The sequence below is a fragment of the Phragmites australis genome, chromosome 12, assembly GCF_958298935.1.
Source record: "Phragmites australis chromosome 12, lpPhrAust1.1, whole genome shotgun sequence".
Classification (NCBI taxonomy): Eukaryota; Viridiplantae; Streptophyta; class Magnoliopsida; order Poales; family Poaceae; genus Phragmites; species Phragmites australis.
This window is the reverse complement of record NC_084932.1, coordinates 9,789,338-9,805,614: the sequence shown is the minus strand read 5'-3', so window position 1 is coordinate 9,805,614 and position 16,277 is coordinate 9,789,338. Positions and strand designations below refer to the sequence as shown.

At 41.6% G+C, this 16,277-nt stretch overlaps 3 protein-coding genes across 4 annotated transcripts; 1 reads left to right on the top strand and 2 right to left on the bottom strand.

Moving 5' to 3' along the window:
• Positions 1-3,644: 3,644 nt before the first annotated feature.
• Positions 3,645-4,319, bottom strand: LOC133886319 (allene oxide synthase 3-like). Its single transcript, XM_062326063.1, has one exon. It carries the CDS (start codon positions 4,317-4,319, stop codon positions 3,645-3,647), a length of 675 nt encoding a protein of 224 aa, XP_062182047.1.
• A 1,074-nt stretch (positions 4,320-5,393) lies between these two features.
• LOC133886762 (uncharacterized protein At4g06598-like) lies at positions 5,394-9,743 on the top strand. The gene is made up of 5 exons (XM_062326578.1): positions 5,394-5,560; positions 5,961-6,653; positions 7,677-7,752; positions 7,842-7,968; positions 9,085-9,743. The coding sequence occupies exons 2-5, from the start codon at positions 5,977-5,979 to the stop codon at positions 9,264-9,266; spliced, it is 1,062 nt and encodes a 353-aa protein (XP_062182562.1). The 5' UTR covers positions 5,394-5,560; positions 5,961-5,976; the 3' UTR covers positions 9,267-9,743.
• A 236-nt stretch (positions 9,744-9,979) lies between these two features.
• Positions 9,980-12,570, bottom strand: LOC133886763 (uncharacterized). Of its 2 annotated transcripts, none has more exons than XM_062326580.1 (4): positions 12,441-12,570; positions 12,227-12,352; positions 10,715-10,791; positions 9,980-10,293 (listed from the first exon to the last, which is right to left on the bottom strand). In XM_062326580.1, exons 2-4 carry the CDS (start codon positions 12,325-12,327, stop codon positions 10,151-10,153), a joined length of 321 nt encoding a protein of 106 aa, XP_062182564.1. In that variant the 5' UTR covers positions 12,328-12,352; positions 12,441-12,570; the 3' UTR covers positions 9,980-10,150. The 2 variants fall into 2 exon arrangements, with proteins under 2 accessions (XP_062182564.1, XP_062182565.1); XM_062326581.1 differs by having other exon boundaries at positions 12,227-12,346; positions 12,441-12,564.
• Between the last annotated feature and the right edge of the window lie 3,707 nt (positions 12,571-16,277).

Sequence of the window (16,277 nt, the reverse complement as noted above, 5' to 3'; positions counted from 1 at the left end):
TATTATGTTGTGGAATTAAAAAAACAGCACCACCGGGTCATGTTGTGGCCGCAGCTGGATCCTGAGCTGTCGTGCTGTTGCTCACTCTGCCCCGCTACCCAACATGGGCGGCGAAGGCCACATTTATTTGTTTTTATTAGATGTACCAACAGCTTTGCAAGCTCAAGCTCATGTATTCTTCATCCTTACATTTTTATTCCACGTGGAAGTGGAGCTACAGCATAAATATGGTTTATACATATTCTTATGGTGAATCATGCTAACAATAGTAATTGCTGAAAGATTGTAGTTTGTAAGTACCTGCTAGCTAAAACGAACGACATATTTATTGTGGTCTCTTTCTTTTTTTCTTCTTGACATCAAATTGTGCGCTCTTGAAACTGTGTCGAATGGGAATGTAATTGCATACTAACATTTTGTTTGTGTTTTGGTATATTCCACTTCAAATTATCATGTTATACCCTTGTAAGAAATAAATCAATAAATTCTAAAGATCTTGGGAAAATCCAAAGAAGGTTTTCCCCATCTACTCATCACATAACATTTCTAAGTCCAAATATATCCATGTTAGAGCATTTTTAAGAGACTCTCTAAAACTCACTCCTTATATTTTCATATAGACAGCCATGCCTAAAAGGTTTCCTCCCTAAATCTCCTTTATCTCCAACAGACATCTAATACCTAATTCCCTATGTCACATCTCGAAAAATTAATAACGTAATTAAGCATTCTCAATCATCATCGCATGTGTTATACGCATTTTTCTATTGAAGTGAGTTAAACATATTCTAAAAGTACATGGATATAGTTTAGAGCTCGTTAGAAAGATCCTAAGTGCCTTGAAGTTAGTGAGGTATGCAAAAAGGGGAGACTTAGAAAGATTTCAGCAAGAAACCCCCACTCGCGGTCTGATCGGGCCTCACCGTGGTTTGATTGCCAGGTGTGTAGCCATATGGGCTTGCCACGTGGACTTACTGTGGTCTAACCGGGAGCATTGGTTGTCTGACTGCCAGAGCGCAGAGGCTCGACTTAAGTGCATCGATTACTCTCTCTTGCTCTCTCTCTCTCTCTCACACTCACTCTCTCACTCTCTTCCCCACTCCATCTTAGAGAGAGAATGAGAACTCAACCTCGACATCCACGACAACCGGAGATCGATGGTGGGAACCTCCATAAGTCTTCCCCCTCTTCTCCCTCGTTGGAGGCATGCTCGTCCAACCTCAAGCCCGCACGTGACCCCGGAGCCCGATCTTCAAACTGGAGCTTCCCCGGAGTGGATTGATCCGCTAGGAAGCTGCCATACACTAAGGTGAGGCATCCTCTACCGTTTCCCCATTGTTTTCGAGCTCGATTCGACTGTCAAGTCGTTTAGACCTAAGTTCAACCTAGCCTAGATCCAATCCATAGGGTATTTTGAGTTTAGCTCGGTGAATGTTGTTCAAATCACTTTAGAAGTACTCCACTAGTTCCATAGAGCATTTTGGTAACCTTCATCATCGAAGGTTTTGTCGGAGACCCCACAAAGGCGCTGCCGGCAAGGTCTGGTGGTCTGACTGCTGAAAGGGCCGATCTGACCGCTAGTTAGGGTCGGAGGATCCTAGTTGAAAACCCTATACAGGGGTTACATTGTCACTAGGGACAGTCTGACCGTTGTCAACGGTTTGACCACCAGTACAACATTGGTCTGACCGCCAGAGGCCAAAACCTTCTGCACACCGGTGGTCTGACCGCCAATTCAATGTCGGTCTGTCTGCCAGCCTCTAAAAGCTAGATGGACTTAGGTTAGCTTATCCAGGGTTGCAAACTTTGAAACCCTAATCACTTAGTGAGCTTTTGCAAATGTTTTTGAAACACGACGTTTAGTATTATTCAAGCATGCATCATGTACACACTTATCCATCATTTATTATTTATGCAATGCATTCTTATTCCGTTTAGAGAGCGTTGCGCCGACAATTCAAGCGAGTGAAGGCAACGCCAACCTCCCAGAGTTTTGCGAGTGTTGTGCCGAAAGTATCAAGCAAACCCCAGAGCAGCAAAGCAAGCATCTAAGCATATTGCACCCTCTTGTTCAAATTGAATAGAGTCTAAAATTGATATATTATACCTTATGTATATTTGCATGTATTAAATCAAGTGTCAGCCTTATTCGGGTAGAATCTATGTTGGTTGTATGATCTCTACCTTGAGTTTTTGATTAACCATATCTTTGTAGCCTGGTTAATAATATTGTTGTCTAAGTTACTAGATCGACTTAATATGCTTAGCAATACATAGGTCATTGGTATAAGACAAGCAATGATGTGATTATTGCTTGCGAGCTTAAGGCTTAATTAGTGTTCACAAAATACAATGATGATATTGAGTTGGTTGAGTAGTGAGAATGAGGTGAGATGTGGGCGGTGTTAGGGGTGTTTCTCCTACCTCGATGTGGAGTTCCCCGGGGTATGTCAGGAGAGGAACCCGGATGTTGTAGACCGTTTGCATCGTTTAAGCACTGATCATTGTTGCAGTTGGTTTTCGCACTTTCCGTGCTTATTATATGTCGCATATGGGAATGATAAGATAATTACCTTTATAGTTGTGGCTTTTTGGCGTGCAAGTCGATAGTGTCGAGCATGAGAGGCCGGTTGAGGTATACAGTTTGCTCTGGGAGTAGTTCTAGATGACCCCTGCACCTATTAACGCATGATCAAACGGTCGGGGTTTATTGAGAAAGGTTGACATGAGTATTCCCTTATATGGACCTGTGTGATCATGTAAGCCGTATGATCCTCAAATAGTGTAGGTAAAGTTGTACCGCTCTGTGGGGTGTAAAAACATTTCGAAATACCACACTCTTAATTATGAGCATACTTCTGTTCATCTGCAGCAGTCCTAGCGTCACGAATGTGTGTGGTGGTTTGTATATGGTATGTTGGGAGTTGGTTCTGTTTACATTTATGTTTAGATTTTTATAGGTTTGGACAGGTTGTCGGTTAAGTTTAGATGCTCACATATATGTGTCTAGAATGCAGTCGCATATGTTCTACTTAACCATGTTACCTTTTCTTACTAATAGCTTAATGCATAATCCTTAGAGTCAGGCTATTTATATGTAACCTGTATGAATTAAGTCTTGCGAGTAGTTTCGTACTCATGCTGCTCTTTCAGGTACTTCTGGTGAGGAGGAGCTCATTTTTTGCTACTTCACACCCGCCAATGTTGCCGATGTTGGTGGCGGGCCTGAGTAGGCAATTACTCTCACGTGACGAAGCTTTTGGGATGGAGCCTAAAGGCATGTGGTTCCACTCTTCTTTTGTTGTCTATAGTTTTGTTTCCGCTGCATAGTTGATCTAATCTTTTATGTAAATTGTTATAAATGGTTGAATATTTAAGAACTTATAATCTAATGTTAATTACCTGCTCTTTTTTAAGCTTTGTTGTGATGTTATATGTTGGAAAGGCATGTGTTCTAATCTTGGGTACAAAACACGTGTCGAGACTACCAGGATGATATTTCTGTTAACTATTGAGGTTGTAATTAAGCAAATAATCTTCCTGATGATTAATTAGAATACTATTTGGATAGTTCTTCACGCCCTATATGTCATCTACTGTGTCATCGATAGTTGGACCTCACCCGTCATCTCCCCCTTTCCTCTTCACGAGCATACAGAGCAACCCGTGGTCATCGACATCATCGTGCTATGGAGAGGCATCATCAGTCGCCCCATTGCCACCACCATGTCCTTTGTCGAGCACTGCTTGTTCCCCTCTGCGGCTGCGCCAGTCTCTGGCCCGTTAGACCAGACCACGTGCTCCAGAAGCCGCCGCCGCTCGTCCTCGGTGGTGACGGCAAACCGGTCAAAGACAAACTCGTGGCCACGCTTGATCATGCATTCATTGCGTGTCACGAGCGGCGGGTACCAGAACAACATCTCTCCCTTCTTGACCTCGTACATAGCATCATGGCTCTCCATGACCAGGTCCTGGCGGGCACAACTGTACTGGAACTCCATAGGCGGGTTCATGCACAGCACCTCCCAGACAACCGACTTCACCAGCGACATCTTCTCCATGCCGGAGAGGGTGACAAACTCGTCTGTGCCCGCAGGGACCACAACGCGGACCTCGTTGGCTAGCCTAGCGTGCAGCTTCATGCCTCCGCGGGCGAACCACTTGACGAGGTGCGGCAAGAAGATCTTAAAGCCGTCGTAGGCATTGAAGATGGCTAGGAAGACGAGGTTGTGGAGGAGCTCTTTGCGCGGAATGGCACCCGGGTCAGTCTTCTTGGCGTTTTTGAGGACACCGGCGGTAACGTAGGTGAAGTAGGCCATTAGCACGGCGTAGTCGCTCACGGCGCACAAGGGTGGTGAGAGATGGAAGGTTTGGGGTTAGGGGCTGTTGGGCTGATAGGGAGTGGGAGGCACTCCTTAGAAGTAGAGAGCAAGATGGGTGTTTTTGGGTTCAGTAAGGAAAAAAAGTGAGATATAAAGGCTGTTGGAGATGAATTTGGAGTCAAAATCCCTATATTTGGCTATAGGAAGCTATTTAGAAGATCGTTTAGAGATGCTCTTAAATATCTATCAATGAACACTAGCTAGAAAACACATTATATCCAATGCTAGTGCAAAGAACACAAGCTAAAAAACACAATATACTCAATGCCAGATAGTTACAATCATTTCTACTGTGATTTTCATAGTTACAATCATTTTTAATACTCAAGTAGTGTTTCTGGGAATAAAAATCCAGGTGCTAGAGTCTAAAAAACACTCGATTCTTACTACTACCAAGTCAGATCAAATATGAGCCGTTGATCTCAAATTTGATGGATGGGAAATTCAAGTGTTTGCTTTCCTAAGACACCTGAGTGTTCTACAAACACTAAAATTAATTATTTAACGTAATGTGAGCATGTTCTATATCTTTGATCCCTCGCAAATGTACACTAATTTCTTCATGGTAAACGTGTCTCATAAACTACGATACGTAGATTTGGGTCAAGTAAGCTCATAATACGCAGGTTATTGTGTTCCAGCCTTCCAACAAGATATTGTTGTTAACTGAATTCATCATAATAGAAAGATTCGAGGTAAACAAATCATCTATCATTGTAAAATATCCTGTAAATAACGCCCGTATCATTAAAAAAATTCACATGTCAACTGAAGTCTACATGTACACCTGTACATCATGTTATTTTCTTTACTCATGTGCACACCCCTGAGTATCCATAGCATTTCTCTCGCCACTAGTATGGGCCACCAGCCACCCCGCACTACAGAATGTCCGTACAGCATCATCTACCGTCTGATCGTAAAATCCAACGGTGCATATGTGCCGAAAATTTACGATCCTCCGACATTTACCCAAACACCCCGCAAAAAGAAACGCAATATTTATTGATTTTTCTCCATCCTCCCACCACTATATACGATTTCTCTCCATTCTTCTCCCCCTCACCCTCCCCTCCTCTTGAACCCTGCACGGAAAAATCCGAACAATTTGAGATTTGTATCAGGTTCTCGGTTGCTGCTGACCGGGAGGGGTGATTGGAGGAATCGCGGCTGAATTGGTAAATATTTCTTGGGGTTTTGGTTGTTTCTCGCACTGAATTTCGGTCGGGTTTGCTCCAGTTCTGGATCCGCTCCAGTGCGTGCTGTTCTATTTCGATTTGGTTGTCGTGCTATTTTTCTTCGTCCAATATGCATATTCCAGCTCGTTCTTTGGTGGATCTTGACCGTTTTCTCGGTACGATTTGATGCTTGCGCTTGGAGAAATCGAATCTTTGACGTGAATTCGAACCGTAAATATTCGATTTTTTCCACGCGTGCTTGCTGAGATCTACAGGTGCTTCAGTGTTAAATTTTGCTCAAATCCGCCTTCGTGGATTGGATGGAAGCTCGTGGTAGTTTGGCGTTAAATTTGCTCAAATCTTGACGTTGAGTTTGAGATGAGCTGTGTGTTACTCGCAGTTTGGTCCACGGCACGATGATGGCGAACGCGAAGCTCCAGAAGCATGCGCTGCTGCCGCCGCGCAGCCCCTTCCCGACGGCGGCGGCGGCGCCGTCACCGTACGCCGACCACGTCCTGATCGCCCGGCCGCAGGGCTCCTCGCACCACCGGCATGCTCATGGGCACGGGCATGGGCACCACCAGCGCACGTCGTCCGAGAGCTTCATAGAGGAGCAGCCTTCGTGGCTCGAGGACCTGCTGGACGAGCCTGAGACGCCGGTGCGGCAGCACGGCCGGGCCGGGCACCGCAGGTCGTCCAGCGACTCGTTCGCGTTGTTTGACGGAGGAGCTGCTGGTGCCGGTGCCTATGCCAATGGTTTTGAGGGGATTGGGGGAGGAGGAGGGCAGTCTGTGCCATGGGGTGGTGTGCATGAGTATTATGCTAAGCCAGGCTCGTTTGGGAGGCCGCAGGGCCGGCCATGGGAGCAAGGCATGCCGAACTTGGTGGGTTACAGGCATGGCGGTGGCCCACCAATGCTGGCGAAAGAGAAGGTTGGTGGGCATCATGGGCCACCGAATGCATTGAGGGATCATGACCATGGCATGGACAAGAGAGCTCCTGATGAGGCTGAGCATGATCAGAAGGTTGGGGCAAACGAGGGTGTGCCGCCCAAGCATGTGCAATTAGAGGCGGACAACAAGCGTGCTAAACAGTGAGTTTGATTGCTGTTGTATTGGTTCTACCACTTTCATGAGTTATCTGGCTATGGATTTTATAGTTTCACACTTGCACAGTATTACTTATGGCAATCTGAAAAGAACAAGGCTTTCACTGTAACTTTAAGCACACATACAATAGGATCACCCCTTAATTAGACATTTCTTTAGAGCGCTTGGTAAGAATGGTGCAGCTGTTGCTATTTGATGTTTTTCTCTTAACCTTGAGAATACAACCTGCATTGTGAGGAAGTGAGCAGCGTTTTCATTGGAGTTTGTTTTGTATGGCTGCACAATGCATATATATAATGTGAATTTTATGTTCATTTCATTTGTTTGGCTGACCATATATATGCTATAACTTAATGAACAAGTGGTATTGAGTGGGCCTACAGACTGCAATGTGCATATGTTGTGAATCTGTGTTTTCTGTATATCCATGGTGAACTGGCAGTATTTTAGAATTGACCTGTGGTAACATAAATGAGAAACAGCTTGTCAAAGTTTTTCAGTTTGCAACTTGATAAGTCTTGGAATCAGATGTCTCCACTTGTCAGCTACTCCCTCTAGTCACAAATACATGACGTTTGGGACAAGATTCGATCTCCAATGCATAGCTTTGACCACTATAATCTATTAGCATATGTTTATAAATTTGTGATATTATGAAAGCATTCTTCAAGACAAAACTATACATATGGTTTTAAGGTTTCCAAACTAAATATTTTGAAAGCTATTATTAGTCAGTTTTAAAAGTTTAACCGAAACATGTCCAAAACCTCATTTTTTTATGATTGGAGAGAGTATAATGCCAGCAAAATCTGTCAAATCTTATTGACATTGGTTGAAAGTAAGATATCATAATCTAGAGATGTTCAATTTAAATTAAGAATCATACAATTCAATATTTAAATTAGGACATCATGCAATTCAATCTTGTCAAATCCATATGTTGAGATAACAATGTCCGTGCATTTTTTTTTCATGCATTAAGGTTTCCTTTGCCATATTGGTTGCAGGCAATATGCTCAGAGGTCCCGTGTCCGGAAGCTCCAGTATATTGCAGAGCTTGAGAGAAAGGTCCAGGCATTACAGGTGAGCTTACTGCAATGAATCGTTTTTACTTCTCTTCTAAAATTTGGTGTTTTATGTGACAGAAAGATATTCATGTTTGAACTATGCAGTCAGAAGGGATAGAAGTGTCTGCCGAAGTGGAGTTTCGTACCCAGCAGAATATTATGCTTGACCTAGAAAACAAAGCCTTGAAGCAAAGACTGGAGAGTTTAGCACAGGAGCAACTAATTAAACGCCGTAAGTATTCTCCCTTGTAATTTGTTTTTTTATTTTATCTCAGAGTTCTGCTTTCCACCCAAATCATTTCAGTAATCGAATTAAGTTTTACTGAGATATTATCATGTGACAAGGTGCACATGTTTCTTGAGACATTAACTCAAATGCATTTTTTCAGTTAACTGGACAGTGGCACCTGTTGTGATTATGTAACACCAATTCTTAATAATTTTCAGCATCTACTAAGCATGAGCATAAATAATTTTCCGAACAATGTCTTCTCAACTGAACAACTCTGACATGCAGACAGCACTCCCAACTCCGAAGTGATAGTTTAGCATTGAATTGTTTTCTCAGCAAGATGTCTCATGTCTATGCATCTATGGTTGAACTTTCGATCGAGCTATTCTGAGAATTTTGGTTTCTAACTTCCAGCGAACACAGTTGACAAACCACTCTTTGTTTAATTAATTCAAAGATCTAAGGGACCTGTAATTAAAAGATAGAAAACCGAACTACCTAGTACCTAGCCAAGCTAAACTGGGCTACCCTAGTTAAGCTATTTTTCCAACCTTAACCAAGATGTGCAAGGGAATCAAATAGTCTCATGTTCTCTTGCTGATCTCTAGAATTTATTGTACAATTTGGGGAAGCATAGTGGAACCAATAACAGCTAAAATTCTACAAGCAAGTATACAGGTTCCGTGTGACCTATCAATTGCCCAATATACATACTGAACTTAAGGCCATAAGCCACACGGTGTATACTTAATAACAATAGGAGTAACTATTTTGTATATCCATGTATCTTGTTATGTGGCCATTTTAATACATAATCAACATGTCAGTGGTATTTCATAATGTTTCCATATGTTGTTAACTTGTTATATCCGCTTTACATACAAATAGTGAGTGCTATCATAGAAATTTAATTGGCTTACAAAAACCTAAGGAGCTTATATTTCTCAAAAGTGACTAAGGAACCGCTATCTACTCACAAACTAGATATCTTATATTCAATGATTTTCAGTTCATCAGGAGCAGTACATTGCTTTGCTGAAATACTGGGTGCGAGCTTAATTTTTTATTCTGATAAGAAATAATAAATTGTCTGAACATACTTTCTCAATTTTGCAGTTCAACAGGAGATGTTTGAGCGGGAAATTGGTCGTCTCAGATCACTGTATCAGCAGCAGCAGCATGCTCCTGCTCATGGTCATACTAACAGCAGAGACCTTGATTCCCAGTTTGCCAACTTGTCTCTGAAACACAAAGACCCCAACTCGCGGGGGGATGCCTCTGGGTCTCTTCGTACTTAGGTCTTTTCATCCATTTCTTCTTGTGGGTTCCGTATCAGCTTGCACCACTGTGTGGCTGTCATCTGCGTCAAGAAAGTAGAAGTGCGCGATTCCGGAATTGCATGAATAACACCGGAAAGGCATCTGATCTTTATTCTTTCGGAATATGCACCTGGCTGTCATCCTCAGCTTGCGTCCATTGTGATGCTCGACCAGTCGGCGGTGTTTAGGGTTTTCTTTGTAGCTAGATGCTTTTCTTCCATCGCTGTACCATTTCGAATGCTAGGGTTCTAATTTGTTCCTATCTTGTTTCATGTGCTGTTTTCTTCGTAGCCATCTTTGGATTAGTCTGCCCTATCATGGAATGTGGAGCACTAGTCAGCATCTACTAAGATGCTTTGAAAATGTGCCACATCCTTGAGAACTGTATGTTGTATTATTGGTACTCAATAAGCAAGTAATAAAAGGCAATTGGTAGATAGGAATATACTTTATTCATGCTAAGATAAGCACTAAAACTGCAAATACATTTGATGAAGGTTCGCTGTTGGAATATCTGTGACTCGGCTACAAAAATGCGTGTTTAACCAAACCCCGTTGCAGAAACTGAATTCACCATAATACACATTGGAGAAGGTTTAGCGCATAAAACTGCAAGAATTTGGCATTAGCCTAAAGGAAACCAATGCATAAAGCGATTAACTATAGCAGACTTAAAAAATGAAGATTTCGGACTTTCTGCAAAGCACTAGCTTTCATAAGCCAAGGCGATTGCGGTGGCATCCCAGATTTTAGGAAAATCGCCTAAAATGACATAAAAGACAAGAAATCTGCCTCCAATGATAATATGGTTACACATAGTCTTGGTCCTGAATCCTGATGAGGGGTGCCCAGAAATTTCACTCCTAATTCTGATCAGTGTCCATTGGTTCTGCTGGTTTGTTTGCTCTGTAGTCAGTCACTGCATTGTCAAAGGTCCCTCTGACATGCTGGCACATAACCATCAGGTCCTGTAAAGCATCTTTTAGAACATCCTTTGCTGGATCCCCTGCCAACATAAGCAAGATGCGTCAGTAATGTGAGAACTTTTTTCAGGGAGTAGAGAAGTAATGAAACCGTTAAGGAATCAATTAGTGGCAATGAGAAGACACCATTTTGTTATTTGAGTTATGCGTGAACAGGGACATCAGTGTTATGGTAATAGTTTACTTAGAAGTAGCCAGCGTCATGAAAGAAACAATACATCAGATCTATTCCAGAGAAGCAAATTTAACAAGTTCTCCAAACACATCTTAGTGTCCTAGACGATTAAAGACTTGGCGCATCATGGCCATCATAGCAATACTAATTATTAACTCTTGCAAATTCATTAAGTGTTAAAGTGAACAACATATCAAGACCCATTCACGATGACCACCGAAGGAAATTCAGATTGTAAGGATCATATTTCACTTCACAAATCACAATACCTGTAGTCTGAACTCTTATGTTAACTTTATTGTCAGCAGGATGAGGGATGCTATATCCACAAAATGCCACCCTTGGGCTGCAAGGACAGAAAGAAGACCACAGATAAAGAATAAATAATCTTGATTCCAACATACACATTATTTTTATTAACAATGTCAAATGGTCTTTGCAAGGACTTAAGCTTGCAAAGAAAGTAAAAGGAAAGACCTATTGCAGATATCATAAACTGTAATGCAACAAATGATTGAAATGCAACAGTATGGTTTGTAATTATGCATCTTCAGAATTGACTTGAAAGTTATTGATGTATTGTATTTGCTAAATATGAAGCTTGAACCAGTGATCCTTAACATTGACTTGGGACCTAGCATGTCAATGCTGAAATAATCACCAAAAGCTGAACAGGTGAGCCAGTGATGTGCAAGGGAGAAAAAAAACTAATTCCTTAGTCTAACTTTATCGACACACAGTCCTCTACACTTAAGGGTGTGTGAGTTATTATGTAACACAACAGAATTACACTAAATGTGACTTGTGATAAGTTGATAATCTAAATTGATACAAATACAAACTAATGATAAAACGATTAGTGACAACCACATTAACAGAACAAGATGGTTGTTTCCACAACACTATCATATACACTTACTTTATGTTTCTAGTTTATGGTGATCAGAACCAGATGAGGTAGCAATTGCAGTATTCCTCTTGCAGCCGAGGAATGTACTAAATGGTGAAGTCATCAATGACTACTCAATAAACACCATCACAAAATACATCCCCAACTGAATAATAGTTTGTAGGTTGCATTGCCCTCAGAGCATCCCTGGTTTTCCTAAATTGACGATTAAATGCCTACACCACAAACTTTTTTTAACTGCGAACTATTGTACCTTACCTGATGACACTTGTTTGCCTGAGGTACACACTACACAGTCATGGCTAAGTACTCTGGCAGCAACTGAGCTGCCCGTGCCCTCTTCTGAAAACTAATTGTGATAGAAATAACATGCTATATTGCTATTGCTATACATAGAGCTGAAACGATCAGGGTTCAAGTATCGACTAGTTCTCTGTGTGTCCCGGAATGTACAGTGACATCAAAATAGTAATCAATCATAGGGAATGGCTGATCACCGTCGTCGCAAAGGATTAATACTTGGCCATCTAACATCTTGCCCTCTGCTGCGCCTTTTTTCTGTTACCCAGACATCACCGAACAAAATCCAAATTGGTTGCTGGAACTTTATTCGGAGCTCCCACTGAACTGGATGTCCAATTGCTCTATGCAAGAAAGTTCATGTCAAAATCGACTGAATCGAACAACCCATAACTGACCGTCCTTCCCTCCACTGTAACCGTAGTCTTAAACAAAGAGGGCCATTGCCTCCAAGAACGCTCTTTTGCCTCTCTAATCGCACTCTGGCAGCAAGGATAGGTACCGATTCTTTGGAACTAGATGAAAAGGGAGGGGGAAAGAAAAGAAAACCAAGAAACCTCACTTCACTTACTCCTGGTTGAGGACGAATCTGGCGGAGTTGGCGAGGGTGTGGTCCTCCTCCATGATGGAGAAGGTCGACGCGCTCGAGTCCGTCACCGACCCGTGCTCCATCGCCGCGCCTCCGTCCGAGCTGTTCCTGAAACATTGGCAGGAAAAAGAAAAAAGATGGGAACGAAGAAACGAAACCAAACGAGAAATCAATCAGAACGCGAAGTCCAACTCACCAGGAACCGCGCAAGATGACTTGGAGATCGGAGGAGAAATTTCTCCAGGCGGGAGCTGGGAGCTGGGAAGGGTGGGGGTTGTGGCGGCGGCGCAGTGGGTTCGAACGGAAGAAGCCAACGAGGGCTCTCTGCTGCTCGAAACGGGCCTGGTGGGCCGGATACTGCTGGTGATTTAATCATGTGATTTAGATTTTCAGTTTCATAGTTTTTTTCTTTTTTACGCACTTAGCAATTCAGAAGAGGCGATTCAATAATTTACAAATCCTACTTAAAAATTATAAGTACCTTATTAACCAATTTTAAAGACATATTTAACAATTGATGAAATCTATTTCAATGGTTTGACGAACATGATATTTTGTTTTTTTATTTATTGAAACGGTGCATTATAATTGTAGACTATTTTTTAAAAGGTATAATATAAATAATATATATGTAACATGGATATTATTTTATTGCACTAACTATGTACGACAATATGGTACAAACAGTTTTAGAAAAAGGTGACTGGTAAATGCGTTTGAAGTTTTAAAATTACTCAAAACTCACCCTACCACCTCACCACACCCCTAGCCTATAGGAGCCGGTGGCCCGGTGACCGATTTCAGGTCCACCAGGGCACGTACAACGATACATATGCCTATAGTCTGTAGTATAGTTTTATGTCATCTATAAACAATATAATACATAAGTCATACAATTTGTTATCTTTAGGTAGTCTATGTAACACTCAATTATTGGATGGCATCAGGGCCGGTTATGAAATTTGGGAGATCCGAGGCGAAACTAAAATAGATATCTTACTGAACATAAACATCAAAATATTTATATATCAATTGCAAATACAATATTCTGAATATTAATTTTTTTTTGTCAAGGTCCTCTTTATGTGACTCTATCAACTCGTTTCTTTTTTTTCTTTCCTTTTTCCACTGCTAGATATATGCTTTCTAGATGTAAATTATCACACAATGATAATCAGGTGCAAATAGTCCTAATTTTTTTTAAAAAATAGTCATCACCGGTTGACAACTAGTGCAAAGCTGTAAAAGAATTGAATTAAATAAACAAAATCATCTGGTTGGGGATTAGCCCTTGATTTGATTGAGCATGGGAACCATACTTGTTGGCGATCAGAAGGAGAAGAGGGGAGGGGAACAAGCGAACAATGTCTTACCGCGATCGAGCTGGGGATTAGGCCTTCGTCAATTTTGGATGATCGATCTTGAGCTTCAGGAGAAGGAGGATCAGGTGAGCTGATGCAGGCGCGTCATTTTGGACGGAGATATGGAGAGGTCGAAGGAGGGGAGGGGAATGGGCGAAGATTGTTATTGCTGCTATTGCTGTGAATTGGGATCGGTTTGATTGAGGTTGACGATGGCATGACTATAGTACCACAAAACTAATTAGAAGCAATTTTCTCTTATCGCGCACAATTAGGCTTGCGCATGAGGCTTCGTTAGTTAGGAAACGATCCATCATCCATGGTTTAGCTGGGTTAGGTTACTAGGTAACATTAGGCCTTAAGCTATTTATATATTTGGAGACTTACTTGTGCTTGGTTGCTACTTTCTAACATGTTATGCAGCATACAAACTTGGGCTGGATTGGTAGGTAGTATGGCAGGCCAATATATATACATACGTGGTTGGAAGGCCCTGGATTTCATGGGCCTAGGGTGGTTGCCCCGCCCGCCCTGCCCAGGGTCAGCCCTGGATGACACATGGACAATTATGGTAATAAATAATAGAAGAAATCCATACAATAAGAGAAATCATCTACTCGTGCTATAGACTATCAGAAGAAATCAATTTGATTTTGATTTGGACTAACATGTGATGATGTTATATGGTTCTAGAGATGCATGTTTGCTGGTCTCATGGTGTGCAAGTGATGAATGCAACTTAGCGGTCAACGGCGAGTGATCGGGGCTAAGCGGGGTGCTTGGTACTGGATGATCAAGGAGGCTAGGCGTAGTCAAGGATGATCCTATCGGTACACGTGGATGTCAAGCAAGGCAAGAGATGAATATTAATGAAGGCGGCGTGTTGATAAAGTCAAGCGAAGGGGATGCTGATTTAAGTGACAAGATGGCTTGAGGGATCGGGAGCGGGGAAGACTTACCGGTGATCAAGATCGTAAGACAGAAGACACACGTCAACATCGAAAGACTTGCTTGAGGTCAAATCAAGCTGCTGTGAGTCACGCTTTAAGAAATGTGCAAGTTGGTTTCCCGATTTGGCCATAAAACCGCGGGAGGATAGAGTGCACGTGGCATCATCGTGAAGCTTACGTTGAGGTGAAGCTAAGTCGTGAAGGTACCATGGTCATCCGATGGATGGAGGAGAAAATAGACCAAAATACCCCTGGTGATAAGTAGGAATGTACTACGAAAGAGGGGTATTTTGGGAACAGTAAAAGAAACTTGGGGTCAAGTTTCCTAGCTATAAATAGAGGGGTTTGATTGGTTGAGAAGCCCACCCCTTGTGCCATCTATATGAGAGCTTTGTGTTAGGGTGTTAGAGGGGAGAGAGATAAGTGCTTAGCCTATGTAATAGGTGAGAGTTTTGATAGATAAATTTTTGTAATCCGTTTAAAATAGGGTTGACCTCTTTGAGTAATGAAGTTTAAGTTTTTGCATATGCTTAAATTCTCCTCATTCTAGTTTCTTTCTATTGGTTCCTTTGCAAGTTTGCAAGTTCTTGGTGTTTTATTGTTGATTTTTGTTTTTTTAGCTAAAATTTTAACAATTTGGAAAGTTATTTTTCTTGATGATAGAGGCATAAAATTCACATACATATGTATATGTGATGGAGTCTTAAATTCCCTTGCCTTTATACCATCATGTTGAAGAGTTTACTTACCCGGTGATCTCGTCTCTGTTTCGTTCATCTTCAAGGTTACGAGCTTTTGGGCACAAAAACACATAAAATGATTTTGAATGTAACCTATGGTTCATATTCTATCTGTGAAGTCATGTTGCCTTGAAATTTTCCATGTCGCTTTGTTTCTCTGAGTATTTTGTTTCCATTCAAGTTTTGAGTGCGTTGAGTGATTAAAAATAAAAAAAGATCATCTATTTTGTAAGAAATTATTGAAGCGTATATTCACCCATTTAATCGTCATTTTTATCCTACATGCCACACGTGCATCCTTTCATGGTGGTGGTATTGATAACCCTTTGCCTTTAGAAACCTCATCAATAAAAAAAAAATCTACCTTCAATAAAGAATTGAGTATCCAAATCCATAATTTTGCGAACAAACTATCTTTAATTCCATATCTATTAAACAAGCGGAAAGGTGTCAGTAAGATCTTGAGCCTACATATATCTGTAGCTAGCCAATACCAATGTGGAAATGCCACATAGGGAGGAGATATGTAATCCAAGGCTAAGTGCTAATACTAGACTTACGAGCGGTAGTACCCATAAGATATCTGTAAAATTGCCTTGAGGATGGACCAATGATTGAAAATGTGTCCTCTTAAGTTCCGTAGCCTATGGATAAGCATATGCTAGCAGTTTCCATAGTGGAAATGCAATATATATGGAGCTAACATGGCTTTGCCTTACAAGTTATGCAATCTAGCTCACTTTCCTTGTCAATAAATGCATGCTCTGTCTGATAACACTAGCGCACCAGCCTCACTAATCCTCTAGAGTAAACCTTAGCCTCTCCTCAGCCTCTCCTCATCTGTTATGTCCGAAACCGGTTTCTCTTACATAAATATTAGAGGACAGTTATCATTAACATATTAGTCTTTCGCACCTAAACTTACATGTTAGCGACAACTGTCCTCTAACATTACGTCAGACGAGCCCCGTGGGTTATGTCC